General features: G+C 32.6%; 1 protein-coding gene across 1 annotated transcript in view; it reads left to right on the forward strand.

Annotated features, from left to right (window-relative positions):
- The window catches only part of LOC129222499 (coiled-coil domain-containing protein AGAP005037-like), a 202453-nt gene that overhangs the window by 118362 nt on the left and 62880 nt on the right, over window positions 1-21211 (forward strand). Inside the window, exon 3 of the mRNA XM_054857012.1 lies at window positions 20876-21074. Within this exon, the coding sequence (XP_054712987.1) occupies window positions 20876-21074 (199 nt within the window). The remainder of the gene's footprint in view (window positions 1-20875; window positions 21075-21211) is intronic.

Consider the following 21211-nt stretch of genomic DNA (forward strand, 5'->3'; position numbering starts at 1 on the left):
CTGTCATTTTCGACTTAAAGTCATTACAAAGAAAACAATTCTTTTTTTAAGCTGTGGCAATGAATCGAATAATTCTGCACTTATTTTGGTTTGGCCTGAGTGAGGAAGAATAATGCGTTCTGCGAGTGGAGAACTGTAAAACATTTTAACAGCTATGGAGTCGTGGGACCTCAACATGCATATACTTTAAAAGCATTTTACATGTACAGAGTGAAGTAAATGTGATCGCTCAACGCAAATTCCGGGAAAGGTTCCTCGCAGGCGTTCTGTCACATTGTTCAATTCTTCAAGCCAAGGAAGGGTGGAATTATGAAATTTTGCTTGAAAGAGTGCTGAATTGTTGCTAGGTGAAGACATACCAAATGTTTCGAGAAAACGTAGTTAGAAAAAAATTGAAGCTTTTTAGTTTTTTTTTTTTTTTTTGATTAGAAATTAAATTATTTTTTTATTTTTTACATTTTAAAACAAATTAATCACTCCTTCGTTCTAACGATTTTGGAATCGGCTATTTTGTTTGCTGCACTGCACGTATAGAAAAAAGATTTATAAGTATTGTGAAACGGTAGCGAATCTATTCCTGTTTATTTAAAGCTGCATACTGTATCTTTGGAATCAAAAAATTTTTTAAGAGGAAATTCAGAATGTTTAAGCATACTTCAATATCGTAAGAAAAATTAAACATTAAAAACAGTGGAACACAAGCAAAACAGTCCATAAAGTTATTTATTGTATTCAAAACGTAAATAATGCAAAAACTAAATAATGTATTTAAAAACTTAAACACAAAAACAACCGTATTCCTTAACGCAATCCTTTTTATTGGTACTACCTGTTTGGCACTTACAATTTAAAAACAGTAAATCATGATATATGATTTTATTCTAATCAAAAATGTGAATTATTTCATTTATAACGTAATTTGTAGATGACCCCTAAAGAAAAATTCCAGAGTGACTGTTGTAAATATCCAATAATTTAGTTTTTTGCTCAGAAGGAAAAGTTGACATTTTTCGACAAAAAGTGATAAAGGGGAAAATCTAGGACTTGTACTGCCATGGGCAAGTGAAGGGCAGTAACTGAAATTTTTTCATATTTTTGTTATCTATTGTATGTTAGCTTTATTGTACAAGCTTGCTTATTTGGTTTCTGTTGAAAAATGCGCGAAAAAAAGTCTAATTCCAACACTTTCCTGTTGTTAGTACTGAATCCAAAACGCGTTTCTTGAAATTTCGAAAACTCATTTCTTCAGATACTGCTGTTTACCTGCCCACGGCAGTGTCCAATCCAACGTAGGTATCTAGAATCTGAAGTGGAATTAAAATTCAACGATTTCAGCAACGAGAGTAATTATTTTATCTAATTACTGAAAAAATAATAAACGCCTTTTTCTGTTGAAAAACAACTTGCAGATATCGCGTTTAAAAATAAATAAATAAATAAATTTTCATAATGAAGAGGGGTTTTTTTTTCCTTGAAAATTGCTTTGCTCCTACTTATGTGGTGAAACTATGATGGATGACAGAGCTGTCAAGGCAGAAACCCCATCAAGATAAAGAAAAACTGCATCCGACTTTTTTGTCAATCTCGTCTAAAATTAAATTTCTTAAAAAGAGGAATTCTTCCCCTCGCTCAGGAAAGTCACTAGCGCTTATCATTTGCTAACGAGCGCGCACAAAGCCCTGGGGGGACTAATGGGCATTTGTCCCATCGTTTGACAACCATGAATGAGCCGCATAGTTCTTCATCTCACCATGTGTGGCGAGATGAAAGAAACGAGACTTATGTCGAGTTTTTTACATCGCATCCTCTTGTAAGACCGCTTGGCTAAAAATAGATCGCCAAGAATGCCAACCTCTCGGCAATGACTTCGTTTCGAAGCCAATTCAAGTATGTTATTATTAGAAATGAGCAAATATTATCGGGAGATATTATGAGAGTGCTAGAGCATGACAGATTCTTATATCTAATATTCCTAGAGCAGTATTGCTCCCTTTTTTGTTTTCTTTGAAGTCATTACAGTCATTTAAAGTGATTTTGAACCATGTAAGTTGGATTCCCGCTACTTCCTCTTTTTTTTTTTTTTTTTATTTTGTATATTTCACTTCAAAAGAAACGACAGAGGAACCAATGCTGCAGTCTGCTGACAGGACCACCGAAAGCAAAGGCCCTTGGCAATTTGATCACCGGGGGTCTCCCTCCCTTATAAAACTTAAAAATTATATGAGCTGCGATTCCGACTCGGATCCCTCTCAAGGTACAGGCCCTAGTTTCCGACTAGACTAACATGGCCGATCATCGGTCCTGTCTGCTGGCAAAGTTATTACGTTCTACCTTGTTAGTGTTTCTACCTTTTATTTTAAAAAATAAGTTGCAAACACTGTACGTAGCTAATTGAATGATCTACTAATTCTTTAGTTTCTGTTTGGAAGCTACTCTTGAACGCTAATTTCAAGTAAACGAACTATCTTATCCAGCATCGTTACGTTCTATTCACCGTAATAATTTACTGCCACTAGTGACAAAAATAGAAGATTTTAGAGAGAAAGCGACTTCGGTGACTATTTTAGCCAAAATGTAGGCAAAAAGGACTATTTTGCACTCAACTGTAAGAAAACAAAATACAACCATATTCAGTATCGCATCCAGCATAACAGTTACACCCCTCTTACCCTTTGTGGCATACACGAGGATCTTGGAGCGTGACAATAACTAAAATTAAATTTTATAACAAGACTTACAAAATCTTAGTTGCTGGTTTTTAAATAAACCTGCATCAATTAAAAATATAACAAAAGTTGTTAACTTTAAATCAAGTTTATAAAACCATTGCCTATCCTTCCGAAAAATAAAAACAATAAATAAGGTAGAAAATATTGCGTTGAAAGAACACTCAGCGTTTTTCCGCAGAACATTTTTACAAAATACAAATCTACCTTCTTTTTTCATCCAGAAACTACAATTGCTCTTATCTAAAAATCTTAAATCTGCATCTTCAGAAGTACTACAGGGAATAAACTTCAACATAACGCTCCTTTGCCCTTTTTCCTAACAACCCCAGATTTTTAAATGCGGAGTATTCGGTGGGATTGTCGTGCCATTTTCTAAACGCTTTATCGAGTTGGAAAAAAAAAAAGAAAGAACGGCACTCGCGTGCCATGGTTCAATAGCTCCGACGAACCGCTTTTTTGGCTTCCTCAACACGCGCGTGAAGTGACCTGTTATTTTATTTTACTTTTTATTTTTTCTAGCGTTTCCGACTTGCTCTTTTCCTTATTTTATTCAGTTCTCTTCTAATTTTATTTATTTAGTTAGGTTCATCCTCTTTTCTTCCGAGAATCCTCAAAACTGGACGTTAGCCAAAACCTTTCCAAGACTCTCTTAAATCTGAGCGGATTTTTTGGAGGTCAATTTCTTTTTTTTTTTTTTTTTTTTTTCTGTTTCTTGCTACATGTTTTCGAATAGGTGCTTGTGTGAGACGTGTTATCGTGTTTTAAATACCTTTCCTGTTTTAGTACGACATTGAAAATCATTATTTGTTAGGGGCTGTCTTCAAATGATCTCACGCTATGGGGGGAAGGGGGAGGGGCTTCGTGGACATAGTGACAGTTTGTAACAAGAGGGGAAGGGGAAACAAGAAGCGTGGCTCCACTTTTTTTTTTTTTTTTTTCTTTTTCTTTCAAGAAATTTTTTTATGAAAAGTTGTTTTCACTACGTTAATACACTTCCATGTGTCGCAGTTCTGAGAAGAATTAGATGACTTTCAACTTCGCACCAAGCACAAGCTCAGCTAGAATTTACCTTCTGAGAGGTCGATTTGAATTTGTTCAGACTTTGAAAATCATTAGGGTCTATCCGGAAATGATATCACGCTTTCGTGAAATGGTGACAGTTTAAAGCAAGGGGCGGAAGGGGGGGGGAGGAACAAGAAGTGTGATATCACACTTTTTTTTTTTTTTTCAAGAATTTCATTGTGAAAAGTAGCGTGACATGGGCCAAAGGGACATTTCAGCTAATATTGTACCAGTGGGAAGAAAAGCTTGATGAGTCTTCTGTAGTGCAACTCGTATACGTCGTTATAAACACCCTGTATTTTTTCGGGCAGTTCTTACTAATTAAATATTTTACTTTTAATGATTGCTTAGCAATATATTTTTCTCTTCTGATTTTTTTTGGCGTTCTTTTCAAACTCGTATACGTCGTTATAAACACCCTGTATTTTTTCGGGCAGTTCTTACTGATTAAATATTTTACTTTTAATGATTGCTTAGCAATATATTTTTCTCTTCTGATTTTTTTTTTTTTTTTTTTTTTTTTTTTTTTTGGCGTTCTTTTCACATGATATTCAGCGGGAATAAAATATCTGAAAATCAAGTTTTAAATACATGCAGAACTAACTGAGCAATATAGAGACAGGGAGTAATCAACTACTGAATATAGAAGTCTGAAAGAGGAAAAAGAAAGTTTTAAAATGTTTTTTAAAAAATGTTTCAAAATCTGACTACACTTTCTGATTGAAAAAACTTTAAATTGTCACTTTAAAGAAAGAAATACTTTTCAAATTTAATGATCACCGTACGTATGTGTATATTTTACTTAGTATTCATGCTTGATGCATTTACAACAGATGTTTTGAAATAATAATCAAAAACAGTGGATATTGTGTGAAATTTAACCCTTCAACAATTTCATTAGTGGACGAATATATGTTTTTAAAAAGTAATGTATTTGAAATTTTAACCATTAGTTTTTGAGTCGCAATATCATAAAAGTAATCAAATTCTTTCAAAAAAAAAAAAAGTGAGAATGTCTTTTCTGTTTCTATAATAAAAATGAAAATGTCTCTAAAATTAGTTACGTTTCTATGGTTATCACAACATCAGCGACACCTGCACTGAAATAAAAAATGCATTTTATATTTTGAAAATACAAATACAAATGTGACGACCAGCAACAGGTTCTAGGCCCAGCTAAGCTGGTCCTAGTCAATTTATTACTTCTCAATGAAGATCAATGGCCCTCTTAAAGCTATCCACCGCCTTGCTCATTACCACCTCTTCGGGTAAGCTGTTCCAAGTGCCCACAACTCTACTAAAATAGTAGTTTTTCTTTATTTCCAGGTTAGCCTGAGATTTGAATAGCTTAAAACCATGACCCCTCGTCCTGCTTTCGTTGCGAAAATTTAATCCATTAACATCATTCATTTTGATAAATTTAAACAACTGAATCATGTCCCCTCTGATCCTCCCTTGCTCCAGGCTATACATATTAAGCCTATTAAGTTTGGTATCAAAATCTAAATCTGAAAATCCCCTTACTAGTCTAGTTACCCTTCTTTGAACCCCTTTCCAATACACAAATGTCTTTCTTCAGATAAGGCGACCATAACTGCACAGCATACTAAAAAATGGGGTCTTACTAAACTCCTATATAAAATAAAATATTTGTTTGATCATATGGAAGAAGCTTTGAACTACACCGAATTCCTTTGAAAAAGAAATAAATGCTTCTTATAGCGGGTTCTTTTTTTTTTTTTTTTCCTTTATTTTTATACAAACCTTTTATCGAAATCTATTATTTTTCAAATTTTCAATGTTTTGAGGATCACGAGCCGTTTAATTAAATTTCACAAAGCCCCTTACATAAGTAAAGCTTCGAGCTAAAGCAAAGATAAAAGCGGCATCAGTTCTTTCACCAGAATTACAAATAAATATTTGTACTTGTTTTTATCCTGAAATTTGAAAACAATGCTCTTTATCGGGGATTTTTTAATGAAGGAAAATATTGTCAAAAACTAAGACAAAATTGATATTTTTTTCTTCTTTTTTGCACAACAGTTTTTCTTTTATACTTCAATCTTTTTTCTTTTTTTACTTCTCTCAAAATGTTAACAATAGAAGCCATTTTCTTTTGTATAAAGCTCTAAAACTTATCTCTGTGAGGCTTTAATTTTCTACTTCTTTTGTAGTATGTTCTCTAAAACTATTGCAAACATTTCCTGAAGCAAATTACTGTTCTGAATAATCAAAGGTTTTTTTTTTTTTTTTCAAACACAATAAATTGAAATTCAAATTAGCCAGCTGATTTTTAGCTCGAAAAAAAAAAAAAAACTTTTTTTTTGCTATTTTTTTCTTTAGAAATGCAAAATTTTCATTTGAAACTTCATCTTGTATTCAAATTTTCTTTGAATATGAAACACAGAGAATGGTAGAAACAAGCATCATTGACGTATTCTTGTTTTGAGTTTGAAAAAGAAACAGAAGAGATGGAGTTTTTATTTGTATTTTTTAAAAAAACTAACGATTTGCTGTAGTTTATAGTACCTGTATTTTATTTAAGACTATTTCAGAAGTTACTTTCTCTGTCATGAAATTTCAAATCGTAAAAAACTTGAAAATAAAACTAGAAAATGTTTTTTTTTTTTTTTAATTCTAATAAATATTTTCATCAGCTTGGTTCACATTTAAAAGAATGAAATATAATAAGCAATTTAAATTCCTGGTTATACTTACAAATTGCAAATAATCTTAATATCTTTAGGTTATTGCTAACATATTCAATAAAATTTTAATTAAAAGGTAAGAGAAGTAGAAATATAGGCGGTATTAGTAAAAGCTATTCGTAAATAGCTGAATAACGAATATTTCTTCTCTTACACTTTTAGTTTAAATTTGATTGGCTGCTTTACTTTATTTTAATACATAAATGTTTTCCGCATAAAGAGATAATGGATTATATGTTTACAGCTCTATTGCAAGTTTGTATGCTAGAATTCTGTTTTTTAAATATTGTTTATTTACCTGTGAATGTGTTTTGTTGCGAAAGAAAATAAAAAATCAAAGCGTAGTGCTCACGTTTATGGTGACAGTGAATGAATTTCGAAATTTTCGAATGGCAACACCCACATTTTTTCTTACGCAAAATTATGAGTTAATGAACAACCAAAAAGTGCTTTGGAACGAGAAAATGACTTGTTGAAAAGTTCAAGCACCGGACTGAAAACATTCTTCCGACACTACATTTTAAAGGATTTTCCACAAGCAATGCATTGCACGTAGTGTTTTGTGATTGGTGCTTCTAAAGCTGTCTAACCCTGTGAGTATTGCGAAGTGCGTCGAAAACCCTCCTCTTTTGTGTTGTCATTAGGCCCAAAAATTCTCATCTTTGTAATTGCTTTAAATCTGCAGTTTTCGCCACACGCCAATCGTTTCAACGCTATTTGTTGTTTTTCATTAAGCTGACCAATTTACACTGGGAAAATTAGGTGTTGCCGTTTGAAAATTTCGAAACCCGTTTTTCGAACTGTAACCGTAACTGTGAGCACTGCGTTATTTAAAATCTTTGGCTTGATTGATTCAGCGGATGGCCGCTGAGAGGGCTTCGTATGCACTGGAAGTTACTTTCGAAATAATATCGTATTATTACCATTTAAATGTTTAAATGCTATCATGCATACATACAAATTCTCGTGAAAATGAAACAGCATTTGTATCTCATGAATCAAGATGCCCCCCCCCCACCCCCCGCTTAACAATTCTTATCCCAAGCACTTCTTTGCTCCCATTGTGTGCTCCTAACTTAAGGAACAAATTCTAAAATTCTTCGCATAGAATCCATTTATTTCACTACGTGATTTGCATAAGCGTCTTCGCCCTACAACACTTTATTCCTAATACCTCACAAAAACAGCTTTCTGCTGTAAATTCCCTTTCTCCTTCGGTGAGACTGAAATTACTAGCAATTTTATCTGAAATCTGCGTAAATCATGTAAATTTGTGTTTTGATGGGACTTATTCTGTATCTAATCATTTGAGGTGCTTTGTGATTTTTTTTCCTCTCGTTCGCAGAATGAATTGTCTTGGTTGGAGTTAAATGAAACTATGCTGTTCTATTTGTTGCAATGCGGTATAACATTAAGCTTGGTGGCATTTTATAAGCTTTCTAAATGTGAAAAGAAGTGTATATCTTGAGATAGATAAAGGGATATCATTTATGTTTTTGTAATGAAATTCCAAGTTTTCTTTTATATTCTCGCTTCTACGCTTATTTTTACTGTTAAATAAGTTAAAGTGTATTAAACAGTCGATTGAATAAAATAAAAAAAATTGATGTATAAAATTAGATAATGAGTTTGTTCAAGTTTTGTACAGTGAAACCTGTGTAAGTTGACCACTTGCCTGAAAATAGCGGTCAATTTAGACAGGTGGTCAACTTACCGATTTTACTGTAATTAGGCTAGTTTACCGAGTGTTCAAATTGTTGGGGAAAAAAATTGTTGGTTGGTCGGAATTCATTATTGTTGTCAAAAAAAGGGGTGTTCAATCAGAATTTTGGAGTTTGAATTTAGTGTGAATACGGCCCGTGATCGAAATGTTGGGAGGGTAATCTTAAGGAATATTTGTCCTTTAAAAAAGTAACTTCATAATAAAGTAATAAATGTTTCCGTTAATTTCTCGATTTATAGCCTTCTGTGGAAAAAAATGTTTAAATGTTTATTTGCGGCTTTAATTTTTAACACGTAAGACATTTAACTTTTTGCCACAACAGAATATCTAAAACAGAACTATAGTTCCTTAGTAAGCAATTACAATTTATAACATAATGATACATTAAGTTATAATGAAAGAACATCAATGTTTTGTCTAAAAATGTAGTTACTTATCTGTTTGCTAAAATCTGTTTGAAACGCTCATCTACAGTTACTTTTAAGTGGATGAATTAAAATGTTTCTTGTAGCATTTTGTTTTTTGCATTAGTTATTGAAAAATTCCCTTTTTTTAATCTAATGCAGGGCTCTCCAACCTACGTCCCACTAGCAGATTTCATCTGGCGCGCGGGAAGCTTACAAACTTTTTTTTCTTTAACAGAGACAGTCTCGTTGGAAATATAATTGAGATTTCATTTTTAATTACAAATAATTACCTAAAATCATTTTTCCGTTAATTTAAATCGCTTTTAAACATGTTTTACCGTCAACTACGTTTGCAGCACCCAACTCTCTTTTTGCTCTTTCCGAGAAGAAATTTCTTATCTCCGCGCCACATTCTCCCGTTAGTCCCCTGGCATTGGGCATTTTCTGGCCCCAGGGAAAGCAAGTGCTCCATTTTGCAGTTCTCTACCAGAAAAAGATTTTCTTAAAAATTCATGCTAGAGCTATGTTTTCTCTTTTTGCATCGTTTACAAGTGTGAACAGACATTTTCAAAATTGAAGTATGTGGTATCGAAGTAGAGATTTTCTTTATCAGACGAACAATTAAAATCACTCTTAATGATCGGAACTGCAAAGTTTGTCCCTGAATGGACTGAGATTTTTAGCTGCAAACAAATGCAATCTTCTCATTAATTTTTTAACTTTTTAAAAAATTTTAAAAGCTTTACACGTGTTGTGTTCTCATTTATTTCCGAATTTTTATCGTCATTAATTCAATAAAATGAATTTGTAGTACATTGCAGTAATTTTGTCTTGTATCACTCACTCATTAGCCCTTTAAAAATAAAAAACAAGGGCTTTAAAAATAGTTCAGTTTCCTGAACTATTCTAAATTTTACAAGACTCTCTATCGTTATATTATTAGAGATTTACGGGCACATACGAGTTTTCAAAACCACCATTGAGCGCTTAATGAAAAAAAAAATATTCGCGATGTATGGGGTGGGGGGCTAGTGCTAAATAGATCATCTGAGCTAAAATATTGTTGGACTGGCCCGCCTCGCCTCCAAAAACTTACAATGTGGACTGCGAGTGAAAAAGTTTGGAGACCCCTGATCTAAAGGTTTTAAAACGTTTCTTTCATAGTAACATTTTTTTTTCCCAATTTTATTGATGACGGTCAAGAATTCTCCCAACATTAATTTATGCCTCATTTTTTTTATATTAAAACGAAGAACCTGCTCTTGCTGTATGATTAATTTAGCAACAAATTGCATTCCATGGAAAATCGTTCTGTTTCTTCAACTAGCCATAATAATGCAAAAAAAGTAAAAAGAAAAACAAATCAACTTTTTTAATGCATTTCAAATATTTATTCATATTATACACAAATGGTTGTATGTATTTTTTTTATTGCTTATTCATTCAATCTTTAAGTCATTTCATTGGAACGCTATTTATGGTGAGTTGTTCTTCGTTTATGTCGCCAATTTTACTTATTAAATATTGATATTTTTTCTTCTTTACAAGCGATAACATCAATTCAAAATGTCACTATGTTCATAAAAGTCAATAACTGTCTTGTAATATTAATTTATGCTTCGAATGTTTTTTTATAGATGAAAAAGACGACGTTTATTGGTATCGCTGTATGTTTTTCTTTATGATAAAAAAATAAGTCTCTTCGAAAAATCTTTCACAGGAACTACTGTTGCGTGCCAAGTATTAATTTCCTTTTCTTCGCCGGAAAAACTTCATTCGTTTTTCTTGTAAGTTGAAACGAAATTTAGTCAGCTCGCTGAAGATCAGAAAAAGACCTCCCCTCTTCCTCCCCCCTCCCCCCCCCCCAAATCTTTTCCTCTTTTTTTTTTTTTTTTTGAAATCTTCATTTGAAAGCTATTTTATTGTTCAAGTTATATATATATATATATATATATATATATATATATATATATATATATATATATATATATATATATATATATATATATATATATATATATATAGGTGTTATAGCTTCTTCTTTTTCTCCCAAACATGTTAACATTGCGATGTGTGAAAGTTTGGTGGGAAATTCATTATTTTTACAAAAACTGCTGTTTTTATTTTGCAACCTTACTTTTAAAAAAAGTATTGTTTTCGAAATATTTGATTTATTTCATTTCTTGTTACATCATTCTTTAATACCAATAAATAAGGATATTGAAGAGTGACGCACTTTAATATCTGTCTTTAAAAGCGCTCTCATAATAGAGAAACTGCAGTACAAACTGCAGTACATTATTTCGTTTCAATCTGTTACTTGTTGTCGTTTCAAGTATTTAGCAGATGATTGTGCCTAAATTACTATTGTATCACATTTTAAAAACTTTACATTTTAAGCAAGAGACTATTTGACTAGACTAATGCCGATGTTAAGAAAATAAAAATAATGACTGTGAAAAATATTATTTGTGCTAAGTGTTGAACTAAACACATTTTAAACATAATTTAAGCTTAATGAAACTTTTGTATTTGTCATTATCTTAATTGAAGTGTGGTAATAATAACAAAAACAAGTTTTGCGTGGAATAGATAGAACTTAAGAGATAAAAATAAGAACTATAACAACATTATTTTTTTCAATCAAAATAATTTGAACTTTTACAGCTAAAATACGGTTTTGAAAATGTGTAATCAAAACGCTTGTTTTATATTTATTTTTGTCAATACGTACCTCAAATCAACAAATACTTTAACTAATTTTATCACTTGAAATAAATTGAACTTTAACGGCTGAAATGGGGTTTTAAAATAGTATAATTGAAACTGATGCATGTTTCTTGGAACTAAAATTGATAAAACTTTTATGTTCGAGAAAAATTGAAAAGAAAATCTACTAAGCACTAAGTCTACTAAACGCTAAGACTAATTTTTCAAAATATTTCGTAAAAGCAAATTAAAATTATTTAAATTATATTTTAAAGCAACGCTCCTACAAGCGTATTTCTCTCATTGAAAATCGGAAATGCACCTCGAAAATTTAGTCAAGCATGTTTTGTGTTTGAAAGAAAAATGTATCCTCGTGGAAAGTGGAGAGAAAGGATCTTCATTCGTTTTGTATGTTTTACATCGCTAAAAAATGTCAAGGAGTATTTTCAATTATAACTTGGGAAAAACCTTTGCTGTAACTAAAACTAACCTAACTTTCTCTAGCTGTGCAATTTTTTATCAGAAAATATTTCATAAATGTAAAACATCTACATATAGCTTATCCTGACTGATCTGTCAACGCACAGCTAAAACTACCTAAGTCTGAAAAGCTAAAACTTGGAACATGGGTTTATTTTATAACGTGAGTGCTGGCTAAGAAAGGATTTTTGGAAATCATTAACTTTAAAAGGGAGAAATAGAGAAGGAACTTTGCATGTTTAGATACTAAATCTCTGAGATAAGGTTCGAGTTCAGAGTCAAACCAAGTATCAAAAATTTTGAAATTTTATGAGGGCCATGGATAGTTCGGTATTATCTTCGTAGGACGCAAGTTAGCTAATTAATAAGAGATATAATGGAAAAACTAATTTTCGCGTCTACCTGAATATATGTCTATGCCAAGAAATTGTTCAATCTTCTCGCATTTGGATACGTTAAAAAGCCTGTAAAAAAAATAACTGTTTAAAGATTTCTTTAATGCTTCAAAGCTAAAAGTGCCTGAATTGATTACAAATATAGGAATAAGCGTTTTTAAGTTAGGGGAATTTTTTTTCAAAAAATCGTCATTTAGGCGAGATTGATTAGCGTGAAGAAAAGCTGAATAATATTTATTGTCATTTCTCGCTCTTGAGCATCTAGAAATAAAATGTGTTTAGTATTAAAATGAAGTGAGCTGGCTTAAGAGCTACATTTAAAATGATTATAACTTGAAAAAAGTATATTGGTTTTTGACCTAGCTAATAATAAGAAATAAATACCTGTTACATAAGAAAATAGGATAAAATATTTTTAATGAAAATAGGCTTGATACAAAAACTTTTATTTAGTGTACTCTTCTACTCCCAATTCTTCCAATTACGATAGATAACACTTTTTCAGAACGCACAAAATATGTTTCCAAAATCCTTTTTATATATTCCCACTGGAACATTTTTCCACTATCACGCAAAATTGAATGTTTTTGTTAAAAAAGAAAATTCGTTTCGATAAAAAGTATATTTTCATAAAAGTATAAAAGTAAGTTAACATCATTTTAGCCGTGTCACGACCGCCCGGAGTGCCATTATTTCTTCATCTTCAATTCTATAAAGATTGGAGATATTCACACACTGGCGTGCACAGCATACTTGGAATGGAAAAAATCCATTTATCTCCCGTCCACGCAAGACATTCCTTTATCTTGTTCGTCGACAATTCCCAAGATGTCTTGGCAGAGGCAACCCTTTTAATATTAGCCGACATTTTGCACAAAATATCCGTAGACGCGCCTCTGGAGAATTCCCGAGAGATGGAACGGTAAAACACACATACACAATAGCCGTAACTGAATTTAATTTTTCATCGTCTGGAATGCGGAGGCTGGTTGCTATGGTGATAATGAGAGTGGTGTTGAGAAGGAATGAGGCTGTGTTATAGTAATAAGTCATTAACCTCTCCTACAGTTTTCGAGTGGATTACACATATTAAAAGAGGTATGTGAGAGGAAAAGAAACAAGAATAGAAAGGTGTGTTTTAGTAGGTAAAGTAAGCGAATAGACATGTTTGTGTCAGAAATGAAATACCTGGTCGACGCGTCTGGTCGCCATCTTGGGTCACGAAGTTCACATTTCAGAATATGGTTAACCAACTACTCTTGAAACGATCATTCAACTTGAAGATATTCTAGTGTATCATAGTAAGAGCAATGTTACAGCACGTTGAACATTGAAGAATATGTATCTGCTTTATAGTTTAGTTTTAACTCCCCTGCTGAAACGTGCAAGTCAGCGTGAAGTGTTTGAAATTTTAAGCAATGGGATAATCCTCGACTTTGCCTTGAATGATAGACCTTGCTATCAACCTCACCGAGTCGTTACAGTGCAGTGTCTTTGCGAAATTTCGTGAAGTGACTATACTAAAAACGAAGAAAATATAGTTAGCTGTTATGCTGCTCTCTCTCTCTCTCTCTCTGATATATTCTACATGTTGGCCATAGAAACCCTTTCAAAAGGGAGAATTTTGAAACCTGATTCGCAACTAACCTACCTATCTTCAGGGTGTCCTGTAAAAGACTGACTGTTTTCAAAAACTGATAACAGGAGAACGGTTAATGATAAAAAAGAAATTCTTGCAAAAAATTCATGTGGTGGGCGCTAAATTTTTTCCCCTCAGAGCTCCAAATTTTAGTTCAAAATGTTTCAATAAATGGCGCTGCACATAGCAAGCCGGTAAGTCAAAAAAGATGAATTGAAATTCACCGATTGCGACATGGGAACACAGTCGACGATTGTTTGAAAATATTGTTTTGTTCTTTTGTTCATTTTTTTCGAAAAATTATGGTGTAATTTTCCATCTTATTTTTGATTTACGGGCTTACTATCTGCAGCGTTATCTATTGCAAAAATTTTCAACGAGAATTTGAAACTGAAGGGGGAAACATTTACGGCCCACCACATGAATTTTCTGCAAGAATTACTTTTTAATCATTTACCGTTTCCCTGCTATAAATTTTTAAAAACAGTCATTTTTTTTTTCAGAACACCCTGTAGTTTTATGTAGTTGTCATCATTAATATTAAAAATTTCTCAACTTTTATTGAAATGTTAACGCATTTGGTCGACAATCAAAAGATGTGGGATCTGAATTGAGTGTTGGTTACTATCGCAAACAAAGGCTAAATTGAGACCAGAGTTCAGTCAAATTCCCTATTTTTCTTTATATGAGTCATTCGTCCTTAGAAAGTTCAAGAAAACCGTCTTATCTTGGAGAGCTTTGCATCTGAAAGATAAAAATTTCCATTCGAAATGAAAACTATTTATAGTATAAAATCGGGGTGCACAAATATAGCAGCATCCATAGCTCTCCAACTTGTGTAGTATTAGCATTTTTAATGAATAAAAATTTAACTTATAACTTCAAGAGAAATTTTACAAAAACGCCAGATATGTCTCAGTGACTAGAAATACGAAAAAGCAGTTGTGAATTCCGTGTGAAACGTATACTGTTTATATTTTTCGGTAGAAACTATTATTCATTGCAAAAGGATCGTCTTTATTCCAGTTTTTTAAGTATGTTATACAATGCTAATAAAGTAGTCAAAAATTAGCGTGTTCGTGTGATTTTTTATTTTTATTTTTTTTTTTTTTTTTTTTTTTTTTTTTTTGATACGAAAAATTCGACTTTTAGAAAATGATTAGTATTGCATCTACATAATTAGCTTAAAAAGTTAACTTGAACCTTCTACCTTGCGCTTACGTGAGTGTTTCTCTGACTAATATTCACTTATATGTTCTGAAGAATATGAATTATTTCGAGTTGTGCTCAAATGTTCTATGCTGTAGCAATATATGATTTAGTCGAAATTACGAAATATAACTTAATCACTTGTGTTGTTATTAGTATGTATTAAAACTGAATTTCCCACACTCCTAAATTCTTAGAGAGAATTACTAAATCATTTTAAAGAATGTAATGGATGACTTCTACTTTCTTCGAAATTCCCTGAGGTAAGGCTTGACGGAATACGGGAGACAAAACAAAAAGAATGTGATTCCAATGTTTTACAGTGTAAAATAAAAGGAAAAACACAAAAGTTTTTCAAGCACTGCAGTGAGAATGTGGCGTAAATGTGTTGCAGTGAAAATTTCCACTTGAATTTCCATCGTAACTTGAAATCGCTTTTCCGCCTAGCGCTTCCGATTTTCTTTTATCAATCACGGCAACGAATTTTTATCGACGACGTTTAGATTCTCTAGGAAAAATTCTTTGCGCTTTGTGTTCCGAAAAACTTGTGCTTCTAGAATGGAATCATGATAAAATATGGTGTTTCTCGGATTTCATTTGAAAGGAAAAATAGTTAACATCATTTGTACCGATTTTACTCCAGTTTTGTTTTGATGTGGAAACTTTGTAGCTTCTTAAAATTGGATGATGTGAATTGTTTATAATATTTTCATTCTTCTTGAGTAACTTGTTTTTATTTTAAGCATGTATAAACGTAGGAAATAAATGAATACCTATGTGCAGAGAAGTAGAAGAAAAAAAAAAAAGAAAAACTAAAATAGTTTGAACTTTGAGATCTAAGTTCAAATTATGTTTATCGTAATCACGAGTTGCGATAGGACCCTACTAGTTGGGTTTCTTGTTTCTACTAATGGTTTTTATCGCAACTATAATTTGAATTTAAAACGTCTAAATTCAAATGAATGCCAGTGGCTGGATGTTGGGTACCGTTTTCGCGTAAAGAAGATTATGCTAAAAAAACTTGTCTTTTGAAAGAAAAGATAACTATTGTATTCGTTTATTTCTCTTTCCTGTGTTGAAAATTTTGAAAAAAATATTTTTTAAGTATTCTGTTATTGTTTTATTCAAATAAGGAATTTGATTGTATCAAAAATAATTATAATCTTTGAAAATGTTCATAAAATGCAACCTTTCTCGCTAATTGCGTAACTTTAACAAAAACTATCAATGCTTCAAAAGGGGAATTTTATAGAATTATTTTGTTTGATAATGCCCGAACTTAAATTACTTTTTCAAAAAAGCGCAGAAGAAAGAAAGAAAAAAAGCTTGTTCCCGCTTCTATTATGAATAATCTTTCCTATGTGTGTTGCTTGATAAAATTGTTTGTGCTAAGGTAAATACTAAGTAAAAATATAAGACTGACAGCAGCTTTCCCCGAAAGATTTACTGTAATGATAAATATACGCATGGTATACGAACTGCGATAGCATTTCATGTAACGTTTTAGCAAAGATCGCAGATATTTATTGAGCAATCACAATTGCTTATTGCATTCATTTGACTGTTTTTGGCGTCCTATCATTTTATCTTCCCACCAGCACCCTCTGCAGCATCACCGTCGACCGGTTCCTCACGATGCTGCTCCTATAGCGAAAGCCGTCTCCAGGTTGCATCCATGTCCTACACACACACGCATACATACATAACTACACACACACATACATACACCTACACACACACATACACCTACACACACAGACACACACACATACACACAACTACCCACACATTCATGCCTGCACACAGACACAAACACATACATGCACACACACATACACACAAATACCCACACATTCATGCCTGCACACAGACACAAACACATACATACACACACATACACATACCTCCTACACACAAACACACATCCCCCACACACAAAAACACATACCCCCCCACACACACACACACACTCGTGATTGCGAAAAACATAATTTGAATTCAAGATGTCAAAATTCAAATTAATTTTTCTTTTTAATTATTTTTTTCTTTTTTGTTGATTTATTAATTTTATTTCTTTATACACTTATTCGACATCGGTTGAACAACAGATGTTTTAAAATTGTACTGTAGCTCAAATAAAACAATGATCAACAAAGGTTTTATTTTTGTCTGCTTTTTGCTTAAAATATGTTGCTCAGTATGCCCAACGTTAGTCAGACACGTCGAAATTTCTTCCTTCACGCAACAATTCTTCTTTCACGCCTTACTCTATTTAAGGATGAAAAAATAAGTTATGTACTACATCATCAAAACTAAAAAAAAATTCAAAATTTGTTGACAAAACGCGTACGTTTTTATTTATTCATAAAGCTTATCTAGATATGAAACTAAAATATTTCCGTATTTTTTGAATTCATAGAAACAGTATGAAAGGCTCTGCGAGCCCATCACCATTCTGCATTGTCATCAGTTTTTACAGAACCATTATCCTATCTCTTTTAGAGAAACACGTGTCTTGCATTTTATTCCGGAGTAAAAAAAAAATAAGACATTCTCTCCGGATAAAATACGATCGCCTGATAAAGAAGACACTTCTGCACTGCTCTTTGTAAGATACTTAAGAGACTATTTCGGAGACAGTCGATTCTTTAGCGGACATATTGTTCGGAGCACTGCTGTTCACGTAATGTACTTGCTTCATTTGACATGTGTCGGGTGATATATAATATGTTTCTGTGAAAGGGACCAAAATTGGAGAATGTCCACATTCATCGGAAATATTCGATCTTTTGCCGAAGTATTGGTTATGGGAAAGTTTACATTCATCGGTGAATGTTGGTATTTTCCCGGACTTGGTTCTTCATAGTATTTAGTTGCCTTGTGCAAACTAGGCTGGCAATTTGGGGTGCGCTGATTCATTTTGCCAACTGTACCGTAATTTGGTGTGAAGTCAGACTTTCACAGTACACACATGTCATAAGGATAAGTTCATAGGATAGGTAATCATTCACGGCACAACACATCCACGCACAAAATGGACAAAGACAGCGAAGGACATCTATATCCAAGCCGGGATTCGAACCCAGAACCTCCCTATCCTCAGCCAGACTTGTCTGACTAATTGACAAGGCGGCCGATGCCCTTCTTCGTAACATGAGTATTTAAAAAAATGTTCACGTAATATTTTAATTAAATGAGTTATGGTTAAATAAACGAATGAAATCATGTATATGAAATGCTATTTCCCATATTGAATGTGTCGAACTTGCATTCGTCTTTGTTGGTTTTCAAACCACTTCATATTTTGCATTTAGTTCTTTCTCTGATTAAACCCTAATTAATAGTTTACCGCTCAAAAATGCTTTAATTTTAATTAAATAATCATTTTTAAATTTGTATCACTGAAACTGATTGAACAAAACTTGCATGCTCTGTTTAAGAAATGTGGGACTGTAAAATTCGTTTTATTGATTATAAAATCACTTAATAGTTTACTTTTTTTTTTTTTGCTAACGAGTAGCTAATTAAACCCTATTGCTTTAACCTATTAGGGAAAGTTTCCATTCTATGGCTGAAACTTAGAAATAACAAACTGGTGTGGCGTTATTCGTAACGGTTGCATAACGAAAATAATGCTGCAATTCTACCCTTAGAAAATAATGATTAAGGATGAATAATCTTTTCTGACTTATTTCCATAATTCATTAGCTTATAATAATTGCCTAGCCGCTGTTGTTCGGTATGCAAAATAGCCTCCCCCTTTGACATTTCAGCACACAAATATTCATTGCTTGCTTCCTAGCCATCCGTTTGATCCTGCCCTATAATCACTGGTATCCTAACAAATTTATTCCTCTGGTGTGGGCTGATTTCTAATGGAAATTTGAGTAAATTAATGAAAAATACAGCTCTTGGGCAAAATTCAATTCGAAATATAATTTAAATCAAATGCTTTGATAATGAAATACAGAAAGATTTGATTTTCCTAATGAATTTTGTGTTTGGATGTTAGTTGATGCACTATACCTTTAATGAAATAGCATTAATTTTTAAAGTAGGCTTTCAAGCAGTTTTTTCATTATATATACATGTAATATTTGCTGCAACAAAATATAAATAAATAATCTTCAGTAAATCTTCTTTGAAAATATTATACGAGTGCGACGGTATTAGTTTTTCTTAAATGAACGCCTATCGAACCTAATGTGAATTTTTAATTACCTTTCAGCTATTCACACGTGGTTATAATGAATCACTTTTTCGAAGCCTATCTGAAATAAACCGAGTTTTTTTTTCCAATATGAAATGTAGGAGAAAGTCAAGTTATCTTCTAAAAGAAAAGCATTAAAAGAAAAATACTTTTTAGTAAGGCTATGAAACTTTTTGGTGTATATTGTTGCAGATTATATAATTAGACCTGTTCTTTCAGCACTGAATTTGTGTTTTATGAAGCCCAGTCATGTAGAGTGAAAGAAAAAGTATTTTTTAATGCATTTAATTTATGTTTTATTTCAAAATAGTTGTAGGACCTATAAAGAAACTTGCTTATTCTTTGAACAAATGGCGTATGGGAAAGGTACTAATTTATTCATAGAGAAAATGGTATACATATTTGTTTATTTCTGGATATGGCACTTATTTATGAAAGAAATGGTGTTACTTGTTTATTCGTGGATAAAGTACTCGTTTATTCACCGGAATAAAGTAGTTTTGCAATACATTTCATTTTTAATTTTTCGAAACTCAAAAAGTAGTTGGGAAATTCCATTTTAATAGATTTACGAATTGAAGTATCCAATAAAATTTCCTGCAAAGATTCCAAATGTGTTAGATCTTTCTTTTCATTGCATGTACTTTATGATGAACATGGACTCGACTGTTAAAAAAATTCAATTAAATTTTGAATCTGTTCAAAAATTATATTTGAATTATATTTTTCTGCTCAGTAATGAGCATATTTTATGAAATACGCCCGTTACTAAGCAAAAACAAAGTTTTTGAATATTGTTTGGAAATCTAAAAAATTTAATTGCGTTTTTTAGCAAGAGAGTCGATGTTCTTCATAAAGTACATGCAATGTAACGAAAATGTAACATATTTGGACTCTTTACGGGGTATTTTGTGCAGAAACGATACGTCTGTTACTGTGGAATTACCTAGTACATTTAATAAAACAAGGACCTACTATATTCGAAGAATAGGGTGTTTTGTGTAAAAACTTAACATCTGTTATTGTGGAATAACATAGTACATGTAATAAAACAAGGATCTAACATATTTTGGAGTCTTTATGAGTGTTTTGAGCAAAAATAACACATTTGTTACAGTGTTCTGTGCGTACATGCACTATAAATATCCTAGTACATGAAACAAAACAGGGATAAAACATATTTGGGATCTTAAAGGGTGTTTTGTGCAAAAATGATGCATCTGTTACTGTGGAATACCCAGTATAGTCTGTAAAGGAACTTATTTATTCCTGGATAAAATATTGTGAACGAGGATTGCGGAGTCGGACTAATTTTGTGGTAAAAAAGTCTGAGTTGGGGAGAGTCGAAGGTATTTAAAATTCCAAGAGTCGGAGGCGGCCATTTTCCATTAAAGTCTACAACTCTGCTAGTGCTTGCGGAATCGCGGAGTCGTACTGAATTTACAGTAAAGGAGTCGGAGTCGAATGCTCTAAAATTCCTAGAGTTGGAGCCGGAGTCTGATATTTTCCCTCCTACCCCGCAGCTGTGGTGTGAAAGCTTAACTTGCACCTACTTGTAGGCTGATTGAATATCATCTATATTTGCCTTTTTTTTCTCCTTCCAGGTCTCGTGTTTCTGCAGTACCAGAGCGAGACCAAGAGGGCGCTATTACCGAATGAAATCACGTCGATGGACACTGTGAGGGCTCTCTTCGTACGTTCATTTCCCAAGCAATTGACCATGGAGTATCTCGACTCTCCACACATCCGAGTCTACATCCACGACCCTGCCAAAGATATGTTCTACGAGCTCGAAGATCTCAGGTAATGACTACAAATCGTAAGCTTATTTCGACTGATGAAGTTATAGTCTGCCGTGGAATGGTCAAGAGTAAAAGGCAATATCTGCATTTTTTTTTTTTTTTTTGCACTTTTTTTCATCTATTGTACTTAGCTTTATT

Source organism: Uloborus diversus, chromosome 5, assembly GCF_026930045.1.
Source record: "Uloborus diversus isolate 005 chromosome 5, Udiv.v.3.1, whole genome shotgun sequence".
NCBI classification, from domain to species: domain Eukaryota; kingdom Metazoa; phylum Arthropoda; class Arachnida; order Araneae; family Uloboridae; genus Uloborus; species Uloborus diversus.